This window comes from Oncorhynchus tshawytscha, linkage group LG30, assembly GCF_018296145.1.
Source record: "Oncorhynchus tshawytscha isolate Ot180627B linkage group LG30, Otsh_v2.0, whole genome shotgun sequence".
NCBI classification, from domain to species: Eukaryota; Metazoa; Chordata; class Actinopteri; order Salmoniformes; family Salmonidae; genus Oncorhynchus; species Oncorhynchus tshawytscha.
Genome location: NC_056458.1, coordinates 52,773,178 through 52,788,088, shown reverse-complemented (window position 1 = coordinate 52,788,088; position 14,911 = coordinate 52,773,178). Strand labels below are relative to the sequence as shown.

The window sequence follows — 14,911 nt, the reverse complement described above, 5'->3', positions numbered from 1 at the left end:
CGCCCTGCAACACACACACACACACTTACGCCCTGCAACACACACACACACACACACACATTACGCCCTGCAACACACACACACACACACATTACGCCCTGCAACACACACACACACACACTACGCCCTGCAACACACACACACACACACTACGCCCTGCAACACACACACACACACACTACGCCCTGCAACACACACACACACATTACGCCCTGCAACACACACACACACATTACGCCCTGCAACACACACACACACCATTACGCCCTGCAACACACACACCATTACGCCCTGCAACACACACACACACACACACACACACACACACACACCATTACGCCCTGCAACACACACACACACACACATTACGCCCTTCAACACACACACCACCATTACGCCCTGCAACACACACACACCATTACGCCCTGCAACACACACACACACATTACGCCCTGCAACACACACACACACACATTACGCCCTGCAACACACACACACACACACACACATTACGCCCTGCAACACACACACACACACACACACACAACATTACGCCCTGCAACACACACACACACACATTACGCCCTTCAACACACACACACACACATTACGCCCTTCAACACACACACCACCATTACGCCCTGCAACACACACACACACACATTACGCCCTGCAACACACACACACACCATTACGCCCTGCAACACACACACCACCATTACGCCCTGCAACACACACACACACCATTACGCCCTGCAACACACACACACACACATTACGCCCTGCAACACACACACACACACATTACGCCCTGCAACACACACACACACATTACGCCCTGCAACACACACACACACACACACATTACGCCCTGCAACACACACACACACACACATTACGCCCTGCAACACACACACACATTACGCCCTGCAACACACACACACACATTACGCCCTGCAACACACACACACACATTACGCCCTGCAACACACACACACACATTACGCCCTGCAACACACACACACACACTACGCCCTGCAACACACACACACACACATTACGCCCTGCAACACACACACATTACGCCCTGCAACACACACACATTACGCCCTGCAACACACACAAACACACATTACGCCCTGCAACACACACACACACATTACGCCCTGCAACACACACACATTACGCCCTGCAACACACACACACACACACACACATTACGCCCTGCAACACACACACACACACACATTACGCCCTGCAACACACACACACACACACATTACGCCCTGCAACACACACACACACACACACACACATTACGCCCTGCAACACACACACACACACACATTACGCCCTGCAACACACACACACACACACACACACATTACGCCCTGCAACACACACACACACACACATTACACCCTGCAACACACACACACATTACGCCCTGCAACACACACACACACACACACACATTACGCCCTGCAACACACACACACACACACACACACATTACGCCCTGCAACACACACACACACATTACGCCCTGCAACACACACACATTACGCCCTGCAACACACACACACACATTACGCCCTGCAACACACACACACACATTACGCCCTGCAACACACACACATTACGCCCTGCAACACACACACACACACACACACATTACGCCCTGCAACACACACACACACACACACATTACGCCCTGCAACACACACACATTACGCCCTGCAACACACACACACACACATTACGCCCTGCAACACACACACACAACACACATTACGCCCTGCAACACACACATTACGCCCTGCAACACACACACACACACATTACGCCCTGCAACACACACACACACACACATTACGCCCTGCAACACACACACACACATTACGCCCTGCAACACACACACACACACACATTACGCCCTGCAACACACACACACACACATTACGCCCTGCAACACACACACACACACACAAACACACATACGCCCTGCAACACACACACACACACACATTACGCCCTGCAACACACACACACACACATTACGCCCTGCAACACACACACACACACATTACGCCCTGCAACACACACAAACACACATTACGCCCTGCAACACACACAAACACACATTACGCCCTGCAACACACACACACACACATTACGCCCTGCAACACACACACACACATTACGCCCTGCAACACACACACACACACACATTACGCCCTGCAACACACACACACACATTACGCCCTGCAACACACACACACACACACTACGCCCTGCAACACACACACACACATTACGCCCTGCAACACACACACACACACATTACGCCCTGCAACACACACACACACACATTACGCCCTGCAACACACACACACACACATTACGCCCTGCAACACACACACACACACACACACATTACGCCCTGCAACACACACACACACACACACACATTACGCCCTGCAACACACACACACACACACATTACGCCCTGCAACACACACACACACACACTACGCCCTGCAACACACACACACACATTACGCCCTGCAACACACACACACACACACACACACCATTACGCCTGCAACACACACACACACACACACACACCATTACGCCCTGCAACACACACACACACACACACACCGCCATTACGCCCTGCAACACACACACACACACACACACACACATTACGCCCTGCAACACACACACACACGCCCTGCCCTGCAACACACACACACACACACACACACACACCATTACGCCCTGCAACACACACACACACACCACCATTACGCCTGCAACACACACACCACCATTACGCCCGCCTGCAACACACACACACAATCATTACGCCCTGCAACACACACATACACACAATCATTACGCCCTGCAACACACACACACACAATCATTACGCCTGCAACACACACACACAATCATTACGCCCTGCAACACACGCACACACACCATCATTACGCCTGCAACACACGCACATCATTACGCCCTGCAACACACACACACATCATTACGCCCTGCAACACACGCACATCATTACGCCTGCAACACACGCAACACACACACACCATTACGCCCTGCAACACACACACACACACATCATTACGCCCTGCAACACACACACACACACACACACACACACATTACGCCCTGCAACACACACACACACACACACGCCCTGCAACACACACACACACACACTACGCCCTGCAACACACACACACCATTACGCCCTGCAACACACACACACACACACACACCATTACGCCCTGCAACACACACACACACACACACACACACACACACCATTACGCCCTGCAACACACACACACACACACACACGCCCTGCAACACACACAACACACACACACACGCACACACACACACACACACACATTACGCCCTGCAACACACACACCACATTACGCCCTGCAACAACACACACCACACACACACACACACACACACACCATTACGCCCTGCAACACACACACACACCACCATTACGCCCTGCAACACACACACCACCATTACGCCCTGCAACACACTCACACAATCATTACGCCCTGCAACACACACATACACACAATCATTACGCCCTGCAACACACACACACAATCATTACGCCCTGCAACACACACACACAATCATTACGCCCTGCAACACACACACACACACATCATTACGCCCTGCAACACACGCACATCATTACGCCTGCAACACACACACATCATTACGCCCTGCAACACACGCACATCATTACGCCCTGCAACACACGCACACACACACACACATTACGCCCTGCAACACACACACACACACACATCCCATTACGCCCTGCAACACACACACACCATTACGCCCTGCAACACACACACACACACCCTGCACTACGCCCTGCAACACGCACACACACACACGCACCATTACGCCCTGCAACACACACACACACATTACGCCCTGCAACACACACACACACACATTACGCCCTTCAACACACACACACACACACATTACGCCCTTCAACACACACACCACCATTACGCCCTGCAACACACACACCACCATTACGCCCTGCAACACACACACCACCATTACGCCCTGCAACACACACACCACCATTACGCCCTGCAACACACACACCACCATTACGCCCTGCAACACACTCACACAATCATTACGCCCTGCAACACACACATACACACAATCATTACGCCCTGCAACACACACATACACACAATCATTACGCCCTGCAACACACACATACACACAATCATTACGCCCTGCAACACACACATACGCACAATCATTACGCCCTGCAACACACACGCACAATCATTACGCCCTGCAACACACACACACACAATCATTACGCCCTGCAACACACGCACACACACCATCATTACGCCCTGCAACACACGCACACACACCATCATTACGCCCTGCAACACACACACATCATTACGCCCTGCAACACACGCACATCATTACGCCCTGCAACACACGCACATCATTACGCCCTGCAACACACGCACATCTTTACGCCCTGCAACACACGCACATCTTTACGCCCTGCAACACACGCACATCTTTACGCCCCTGCAACACACGCACATCTTTACGCCCTGCAACACACGCACATCTTTACGCCCTGCAACACACACACACCATCATTACGCCCTGCAACACACGCACACCATCATTACGCCCTGCAACACACACACACACACACACATCATTACGCCCTGCAACACACACACCATCATAATTACACCCTGCAACATGTAATACAAATGTAAAAATAATATACATATATAATTAAATATATAATTCTGAGCCTCTCTTACCGACGTAGTAGAACCCTGCCTTGGCCAGCTGGTCAGGGCGCACAGGGATACGTAAGGGCCAGTGGACGAAGGTCAGCAACCTCTCCTCACGCTGCTGCATGGCTGGGTTAGACACGTTGCTGAGACCTGGGGGGCCGGGGCCCGGGGGGGCTGGGGCTTCTGCCCCGGGGGGCTGAGAGGTGCCTGCTACCCCCCCCACCACCCCGGCTAGGGAGACGTTGTCGGCCCGGTCTCCTCTGACGAAGTGACAGTTGGGGTAATGTCTCTGGTGCTCTGATACGGCCCGGTCCCCTGGCTCCCAGTTACTGAGCTACAGAGAGGAGATACTAATCAATCACCTGGCTCTCAGTTACTGAGCTACAGGTACAGATCCACGCAGAACATCAATTCATCTGAAATGAGGCTTTGTTTGCAGAGATGAACACAATATGAACAAGAACATGTATGATGTGTAACTATTTGTCATTTTAACATATTGCTTATGGTTGCAAATGCCACCGCAATTCAAGGGTGACGTGTATAGTACCTGTCCTCCACAGGTGAAGCAGGCCACGCGGTCTCCCTGTCCCAGGTAATAGAAGCCAGCCTTAGCCAGCTCAGAGGGGGTGATGATGGATAGGATCCAGGAGTGGAAGGAGTCCAGACGGTCCTGCTCTCTCCTCATACTGGGGTTGTGACAGGTAGGGGGTCTCTGGTGGGACCTACAGAAATGTTCCAGCACAAATTTCAGGGTTAACAGCCAATAATAACGTAGAAACATCCAGCCAATAAGAGCCTCTCGTCTGTCCTTACATGTCCTCTACTCCTCTGGAGCTCAGCGGGCTGGAGGGGGGCGGGGCAGAGAACCCCATATTCAAATATCCAACAGGCTCCTCCCCCGGCACTGGGTTGGGGGCAGGGTTAGGGGCGGAGACCGGGAGAGGGGCTGGGCCAGGGCCTGACACCTGGGGGAAAGAACACACGTTATTAAAAATTCAGGCATCATCATTTTCACCATCTCAACCAATTGGTATAGAATCAGCTTGATCCCCTCTGTCGAAGACGCTTGGACCTTCTTTTTTGATATTTTCAGTGGTGTTAACAAACACCCCCATGAAGAAAATGATAATTTAAAAACAGGTTCAGCCCCTGGTGCGACCGTGATCTTGCAGAGTTACTCCACCTCAAGAATCGCATTTGGCAAAAGGCTCAGCCACACATACTCAGGCTGACTGGCTCTCGCGAAGGCAAATGAGAAATAAGTGCACTCAGGCTATCCGGAAGGTCAAAGGTAGTTACTTTAAGGAGCAGTTCTCTCTCTGTGGGTCTCACCCCAAGAAGTTCTGGAATATGGTTAAAGACCTGGAGAATAAACCCTCCTCCTCACAGCTGCCCATGTCCCTTTATGTTGATGATGTGGTTGTTACTGACAAGAAGCACATGACTGAGCTCTTTAATCACCACTTCATTAAGTCAGGATTCCTATTTGACCCTTCTAATGCGACTATCCCCGATGCTTCCCCTACCCCGCAACTAAGTTGCTCCCTGCAGTCAGTCACTTAGTCCGAGGTGCTAAAGGAGCTCCTGAAACTTACCGCAAAAAAACATCTAGGTCAGATGGTTTAGACCCTTTCTTCTTTAAGGTTGCTGCCCCTATCACCGCCAAGCCCATCTCCAACCTTTTTAACCTGTCTCTCCTTTATGGGGAGGTTCCAATTGCTTGGAAGGCAGCCACGGTTCGTCCTTTATTTAATGCGGGAGATCAAGTTGATCCTAACTGTTATAGACCTATTTCTATTTTGCCATCTTTATCAAGTGTTGGAAAAACTTGTCAATTATCAACTGACTGGCTATCTTGATGTCTATAGTATACTCTCTGGTATGCAATCTGGTTTCCACTCAGGTTATGGATGTGTCACTGCAACCTTAAAGGTCCTAAATTATGTCCCCATTGCCCTTGATTCTAAGCAATGTTGTGCTGCTATTTTTAATGACTTGGCCAAAGATTTTGATACGTTAGACCATTCCATTCTTGTGGGCCGGCTAAGGAGTATTGGTGTCTCTGAGGGGACTTTGGCCTGGTTTGTATAAAGTCAGAAAATCTGTTGTCTCAGTCACTGCCTGTCACCACGGGAGTACCCTAAGGCTCCATCCTAGGCCCCACGCGCTTCTCAATTTACATCAACAACATAGCTCAGGCAGTAGGAAGCTGTCTCATCCATTTATATGCAGATGATAGTCTTATACTCAGCTGGCCCCTCCCCAGATTTTGTGCTATCTTAGTGTCCAACAAGCTTTTTCTACCCTTAACCTTGTTCTGAACACCTCCAAAACAAAGGTGATGTGGTTTGGTAAGAAGAATAACCCTCTCTCCACAGGTGTGATTACTACCTCTGAGGGTTTAGAGCTTGAGGTAGTCACCTCATACAAGTACTTGGGCGTATGGCTAGATGGAACACTGTCCTTCTCTCAGCACATATCAAAGCTGCAGGCTAAAGTTAAATCCAGACTTGGTTTCCTCTATCGCTTAAAAATATATATATATATTTCACCTTTATTTAACAGCACTATCAACAAGGCAGGTCCTACAGACCCTAGTTTTGTCGCACCTGGACTACTGTCCAGTCGTGTAATCAGATGCCACAAAGAGGGACTTAGGAAAATTACAGTTGGCCCAGAACAGGGCAGCACGGCTGGCCCTTAAATGTAAACAGAGAATTAACGTCAATGACATGCACTTCAATTTCTCCTGGCTCAAAGTGGAGGAGAGATTGACTTCATCACTACTTGTCTTTATGAGAGGTATTGAAAAGTTGAATGCACCGAGATGTCTGTTTAAATGACGAGCACACAGCTCAGACACCCATGCATAACCCACAAGACAACCACCAGAGGTCTCTTCACAGTCCAAGTTCAGAACAGACTATGGGAAACGCAAAGTACTACACTGAACACAAATATAAACACAACATGTAAAGTGTTGGTCCCATTTTCCATGAGCGGAAATAAAATTTAAAACATTTTTATCGCAGAAATGTTCCAAAAAGCATATGTCAAAAATGCTGTGCACAAATGTTGTTTATATCCCTTTTAGTAAACATTTGTCCTTTCCCAAGATATTCCATCCACCTGACAGGTGTGACATATCAAGAAGCTGATTAAACAGGCATGATCATTACACAGGTGCATCTTGTGCTGGGGACAATGCCATAGATGTTTCAAGTTGAGGGAGAATTGCAATTGGCATGCTGACTGTAGGAATGTCCACCAGAGCTTTTGCCAGAGACTTTAATGTTCTTTTTTCTTCCATAAGTCCAATGACATTTTTGAAAATTTGGCAGTACGTCCAACCAGCCTCAACAAGCCACATGTAACCACGACAGCCCAGGACCGCCACATCCAGCTTCTTTACCTGCAGGATCATCTGAGACCAGCCACCCGGACAGCTGAAGAAACTGTGGGTTGGCACAATCGAACAATGTCTGCACAAATGGTCAGAAACAGTCTCAGGGAAGCTCATCTGTCCCCACCAGGGTCTTGACCTGACTGCAGTTCTGCGTCGTAACGGCTTCAGTGGGCAAATACTCACCTTTAATGACCGCCATCGATAAAAGACAGTACTGTGCAGCTGTATTCATAGATCTGGCCAAGGACTTCGACTCTGTCAATCACCGCATTCTTATCGGCAGACTGAACAGCCTTGGTTTCTCAACTGACTGCCTCGGCTGGTTCACTAACTACTTCTCAGATAGAGTTCAGTGTGTCAAATCAGAGGGCCTGTTGTCCGGACCTCTGGCAGTCTCTATGGGGGTGCCACAAGGTTCAATTCTCAGGCCGACTCTTTTCTCTGTATATATCAATGATGTCGCTCTTGCTGCTGGTAATTCTCTGATCCACCTCTACGCAGACGACACCATTCTGTATGCTTCTGGCCCTTCATTGGACACTGTGTTAACAAACCTCCAATCGAGCTTCAATGCCATACTACTCTCCTTCCGTGGCCTCTAACTGCTCTTAAATGCAAGTAAAACTAAATGCATGCTATTCAACCGATCACTGCCTGCACCTGCTCGCCCATCCAGCATCACTACTCTGGATGGCTCTGACTTAGAATACGTGGACAACTACAAATACCTAGGTGTCTGGTTAGACTGTAAACTCTCCTTCCAGACTCACATTAAGCATCTCCAATCCAAAATTAAATCTAGAATCGGCATCCTATTTCGCAACAAATCCAATGTCATTTACAAAATAGCCTCCAACACTCTACTCAGCAAACTGGATGTAGTCTATCACAGTGCCATCCGTTTTGTCACCAATGCCCCATATACTACCCACCACTGCAACCTGTATGCCCTGTATGCCCTCGTTGGCTGGCCCTCACTACATATTCGTCGCCAAACTCACTGGCTCCAGGTCATCTATAAGTGTTTGCTAGGTAAAGCCCCACTTTATCTCAGCTCACCATAGCAACACCTACCCGTAGCATGCGCTCCAGCAGGTATATTTCACTGGTCATCCCCAAAGCCAACACTTCCTTTGGCCGCCTTTCCTTCCAGTTCTCTGCTGCCAATGACTGGAATGAATTGCAAAACTCTCTGAAGCTGGAGACCCATTTCTCCCTCTCTAACTTTAAGCATCAGCTGTTAGAGCAGCTTACCGATCACTGTACCTATACACAGCCAATCTGTAAATAGGACCTCATCCCCATATTGTTACTTATCCTCTTGCTCTTTTGCACCCCCAGTATCTCGACTTGCATCATCATCTGCACATCTATCACTCCAGTGTTAATGATAAATTATATTTATTTCGCCACTATGGCCTATTTATTGTCCTCCCGACACTTCTACACACTGTACATATATTTTTCTATTGTGTTATTGACTCTGTTTGTTTACGTATTTCTGTGTTGTTCTTTGTGTCGCAATGCCAGGTTGCAGTTGTAAATTAGAACTTGTTCTCAACTGACCTACCTGGTTAAATAAAGGTGAAATAAATAAATAAACTATTTCTGTTCCTAGTCATGTGAAATCCATAGATTAGGGCCTAATTCAGTTATTTACATTGACTGATTTCCTTATGTGAACTGTAACTCAGTAAACTATTTGAAATTGTTACATGTTGCATTTATATTTTTGTTCAGTGTAGTACGTTTCTTTCAAACCTGCCAATATGCCAACCAAACTAAAAACTACCAGTTGCAAAGTACATGTGGAAGGATTTGACAGCATAGCGCCATTTCATGACTACAGACCAGAGAAATGTTCATCACTCACCATGTCAGGTCATCAGATGCTTCCCCCAAAAAATATATGATTTCCTTACATGAACTGTAACTTACTAAAATCTTTGAAATTGTTGCATGTTGTGCTACAGTGGAAAGAAAAAGTATGTGAACCCTTGGATTTAATAAATGGTTGACCCTCCTTTGGCAGCAATTATCTCAAACAAATGTTTTCTGTAGTTGCGGATCAGACCTGCACAACGGCCAGGAGGAATTTTGGACCATTCCTCTTTACAAAACTGTTTCAGTTCAGCAATATTATTGGGATGTCTGGTGTGAACCGCTCTCTTGATGTCATGCCACAGCATCTCAATTGGGTTGAGGTCAGGACTGACTGGGCCACTCCAGAAGGAGTATTTTCTACTGTTGAAGCCATTCTGTTGTTGATTTACTTTTGTGCTTTTGGTCGTTGTAACGGTTGCATCACCCAATTTCTGTTGAGCTTCAATTGGTGGACAGATAGCCTTACATTCTTCTGCAAAATGTCTTGTAAACTTGGAAATGTATTTTTCCATCGATGATAGAAAGCTGTCCAGGCCCCTAGGCAGCAAAGCAGCCCCAAACCATGATAATTTACAGTTTGCTGTGCATTCTTTTCTCCACACAAAGTGTTGTGTGTTCCTTCCAACAACTCAACTTTAGTTTCATCTGTCCACAGAATATTTTGCCAGTAGCGCTGTGGAACATCCAGATCCTCTTTTGCATGCAGAAATGTTTTTTTTTGGACAGCAGAGGCTTCTTCCGTGGTGTCCTCCCATGAACACCATTCTTGTTTAGTGTTTTACGAATCGTAGACTCGTCAACAGAGATGTTCGCATGCTCTAGAGATTTCTGTAAGTCTTTAGCTGACCCTCTAGGATTCTTCTTAACCTCATTGAGCATTCTGCGCTGTGCTCTTGCAGTCCTCTTTGCAGGACGGCCACTCCTAGGGAGAGTAGCAACAGTGCTGAACTTTCTCCATTTATAGACAATTTGTCTTACCGTGGACTGATGAACAACTAACCAACATCTCCAATCTCGTCTCATTGATTGAACTCCACGTTAGCTGACTCCTGACTCCAACTAGCTTTTGGACAAGTCATTAGTCTACGGTTGTTTCACATACCATTTCCAACCCACACTGTGAATGTTTAAATTACGTATTCAATATAGACAAGAAAAATGCAATAATTTGTGTGTTATTAGTTTAAGCAGACTGTGTTTGTCCATTGTTGTGACTTAGATGAAGATCAGATCAAATTTTATTACCAATTTATGCAGAAATCCCAGTAATTCCAGAGGGTTCACATACTTTTTCTTGCCACTGTATAAGGAACTCAATTCCACATCAGGTAACTGATGTAAACAGTAAAATCAGACTTAAAAAGCAGGTAAAAATACACCTTATGGAACAGCGGGGACTGTGAAGAGACCGACACAGACACACATCTGATAACACACACATGGAATTTGTGTTTGTGATTTACATTGTAGTCATTTAGCAGACGCTCTTATCCAGAGCGACTTACAGGAGCAATTATGGTCAAGTTCCTTGCTCAAGGGGCGGCAGGGTAGGTTAGAGCGTTGGACTAGTAACCGGAAGGTTGCAAGTTCAAACCCCCGAGCTGACAAGGTACAAATCTGTCGTTCTGCCCCTGAACAAGGCAGTTAACCCACTGTTCCTAGGCCGTCATTGTAAATAACAATTTCTTCTTAACTGACTTGCCTGGTTAAATAAAGGTAGGTAAATAAATAATTAAATAATAAGGGCACAGACAGATTTTTCACCTAGTCAGCTCAGGGATTTGAACCAGCAACCTTTTGGTTACTGGCCCAACAGTCTTAGCCACTAGGCTACCTACCTGCCGCCCCATAGACACGGGATAGTAGAGTAGTGGTCTGAGGGCACACAATGTGTTGTGAAATGTATTGTAATGATTTTAAATGTGTATATAATGTGGCTGGACCCCAGGAAGAGTAACTGCTGCATTGCCAGGAACTAATGGGGAACCATAACAAATACACCATTTAATACCTCACAAGACATGCCACCAGAGGTCTCTTCACAGTCCCCAAGTCCAGAACAGACTATGGGTGGCGCACAGTACTACATAGAGCCATGACTACATGGAAATCTATTCCACATCAGGTAACTGATGCAGCAGTAGAATCAGATTTAAAAAGCAGGTAAAAATACACCTTATGGAACAGCGGGGACTGTGATGAGACACATACACTGTATGTATGGTGGTATTATAAATATTGTACTGTAGATATGTAGCGGTGTAATAATGTTGTACGTACCGTTTTATTTTAGCCTTAATTTGTTTGAACCCCAGGAAGAGTAGCTGCTGCCTTGGCAGGAACTAATGGGGATCCATAATAAACCCCAGGAAGAGTAGCTGCTGCCTTGGCAGGAACTAATAGGGATCCATAATAAACCCCAGGAAGAGTAGCTGCTGCCTTGGCAGGAACTAATGGGGATCCATAATAAACCCCATGAAGAGTAGCTGCTGCCTTAGCAGGAACTAATTCTAAACCTTAAAAGGAGTTATTTTTTTACAACCAAATCTCAATTTCTTATATAAATAACATGTTATAGGAGGGTCCAGACACCTTTTTAGTAATATCACATTTTTTTGAGAAACTTATCCCAAAACAGCAAATCACTTCCTTATCCTTGTTGTGTGGTATGGGGGCCCTGAAAAACACATTAAGATCCTCCAAAAACACCCAATAATGTCCTTTTAGAAACGGCAAATCTCTCAGTATAGTGATGCAGGTCTTTAGATGTTGTACACATGAAAATGTGTTATTCCAAAATGTTATCTGCAATATTATATTCCGTTTAGTGCGACTCGAGCCGTTTCCCTGCTGCTACAGGTAACTGCCAAAATAAAGGAAATACCAACCAAGCGTCCTAATAGTTGTTGTTGTCCACAAGCCGCCAAAACAGCAAAACAGATTCTACAAGTGTCTGGAGATTCCTTTGTGTAAGCACCCCATGCTTTCAATATACTTTGTTTCCCTCATTTATCCATGGGGTTTCCTTTATCTTGGAAGTTACCTGTAGAATGGACGGAGAGGTATCGCTGGACTGGTAACAAAATAGAATAACATGGAGGAGGAAGCTCGGAATGACACAATTTCATGTGTTCAACATCTAAAAACCTGCATCACTATACTGACAGCTTTCTGTTTCTAAAAGGACATTATGGGTGTTTTGGAGCCTCTTAATGTTTTTCAGGGCCCCCATACCACAAACGGATAAGGAAGTGATTTGCTGTTTGGGATAAGTTTCTCAAAAACATGTGAAATCACAACAACAACAGTGTCTGGACCCTTCTAAAACATTCCACAAAAATGTTGTTGTAAAATAGAAAACTTCTCCTTTAAGGTTCCCCATTAGCTGCTGCCAAGGCAAAACTTCTCCTTTAAGGTTCCCCATTAGCTGCTGCCAAGGCAAAACTTCTCCCTTGATAAATACAAATCCCAATGATCAACATCATCATCAATACCATCAACAGTATCAATATCATTGAGGGTTTTGTTAGGGTCATTGTTAGGGTTTTTCCTAGCCACAGTGCTTCTACACCTGCATTGCTTGCTGTTTGGGGTTTTAGGCTGGGGTTCTGTACAGCACTTTGAGATATCAGCTGATGTACGAAGGGCTATATAAATACATTTGATTTTGATTTGATCTGATCATCATCACCATGATGATTAAAGGTTTGAGATGACAGGGTTGTGTGACACTGTGTTTCCGGGACTGTAATACTGATCCTATGAAGTAAGTGGGGGCGGGTCCAGGTTGTGTTGAGGGTCAAAGTCCTTGAGATGTCCATTTTAGTTTTTGTTTGTTCATGAATTTGTATGTTTTATGTCTTTCTCTCATTAATTATTGTTCCTATCGCAGTGTATTTTCTTGTACTTGAAACAAATCTGTAAAAATCATACAAAGAAATATCACTCTCACCACAACCATTACCACTGTCCCAACGTCATGACACCACCATCATCATCATCAGTTGTTCATCATCATCCCAACTGTGGTATAATAAGTGAAGTAGTATCTCACCGGTATGACAGGGGCGCTGCGTAGAGGAGAGAAGGCCGAGTGTGAGGAGGAGAGGAGGTTGGCTGTGGAGGGGAGGGTCTGGATGAAGGAGCAGGAGGAGGACAGCTGTCTGTGTCTCTCTGTTGGACAGTCCCCTGTCTGCCAGCCCTCCGCCGTCACGTTACACCTGGAGCAGGAACACATCCATTAAGTCCACGTTCATTACCTTGGAAATAACGGACGACTCCGCCTTGTCCTGTTGCAGAGTTCATTTTTACATTGGGGTTAGGTCTATATTGATGGAGCCAGTCGTTGGGGTTAGGTCTATATTGATGGAGCCAGTCGTTGGGGTTAGGTCTATATTGATGGAGCCAGTCGTTGGGGTTAGGTCTATATTGATGGAGCCAGTCGTTGGGGTTAGGTCTATATTGATGGAGCCAGTCGTTGGGGTTTTGCTGGCATAGCTAGAAAAGGGGTGGCAGGGTAGCCTAGTGGTTAGAGCGTTGGACTAGTAACTGGAAGGTTGCAAGTTCAAACCCCCGAGCTGACAAGGTACGAATCTGTCGTTCTGCCCCTGAACAGGCAGTTAACCCACTGTTCCTAGGCCGTCATTGAAAATAAGAATTTGTTCTTAACTGACTTGCCTGGTAAAATAAAAAGGTAAATAAATAAATAAAATAAATAAAAAAGGTTGCCTTCTCGTCAGGACACTTGACACTGTTC

At 46.5% G+C, this 14,911-nt stretch overlaps 1 protein-coding gene across 8 annotated transcripts in view; it reads right to left on the bottom strand.

The window, feature by feature from the left end:
- LOC112235685 (inhibitor of apoptosis protein-like) overlaps positions 1-14,911 on the bottom strand; it is a 73,952-nt gene that overhangs the window by 47,577 nt on the left and 11,464 nt on the right. For all 8 annotated transcript variants that reach the window (XR_006080372.1, XR_006080371.1, XR_006080373.1 and 5 more), the window contains 4 exons: positions 14,210-14,375; positions 5,679-5,830; positions 5,413-5,587; positions 4,887-5,196 (listed from right to left, as the gene is read on the bottom strand). Coding sequence is in view for 2 of the 8 variants with exons in the window: in XM_042309145.1 (XP_042165079.1) it covers positions 4,887-5,196; positions 5,413-5,587; positions 5,679-5,830; positions 14,210-14,375 (803 nt within the window). In the remaining 6 variants the exon portion in view is untranslated. The remainder of the gene's footprint in view (positions 1-4,886; positions 5,197-5,412; positions 5,588-5,678; positions 5,831-14,209; positions 14,376-14,911) is intronic.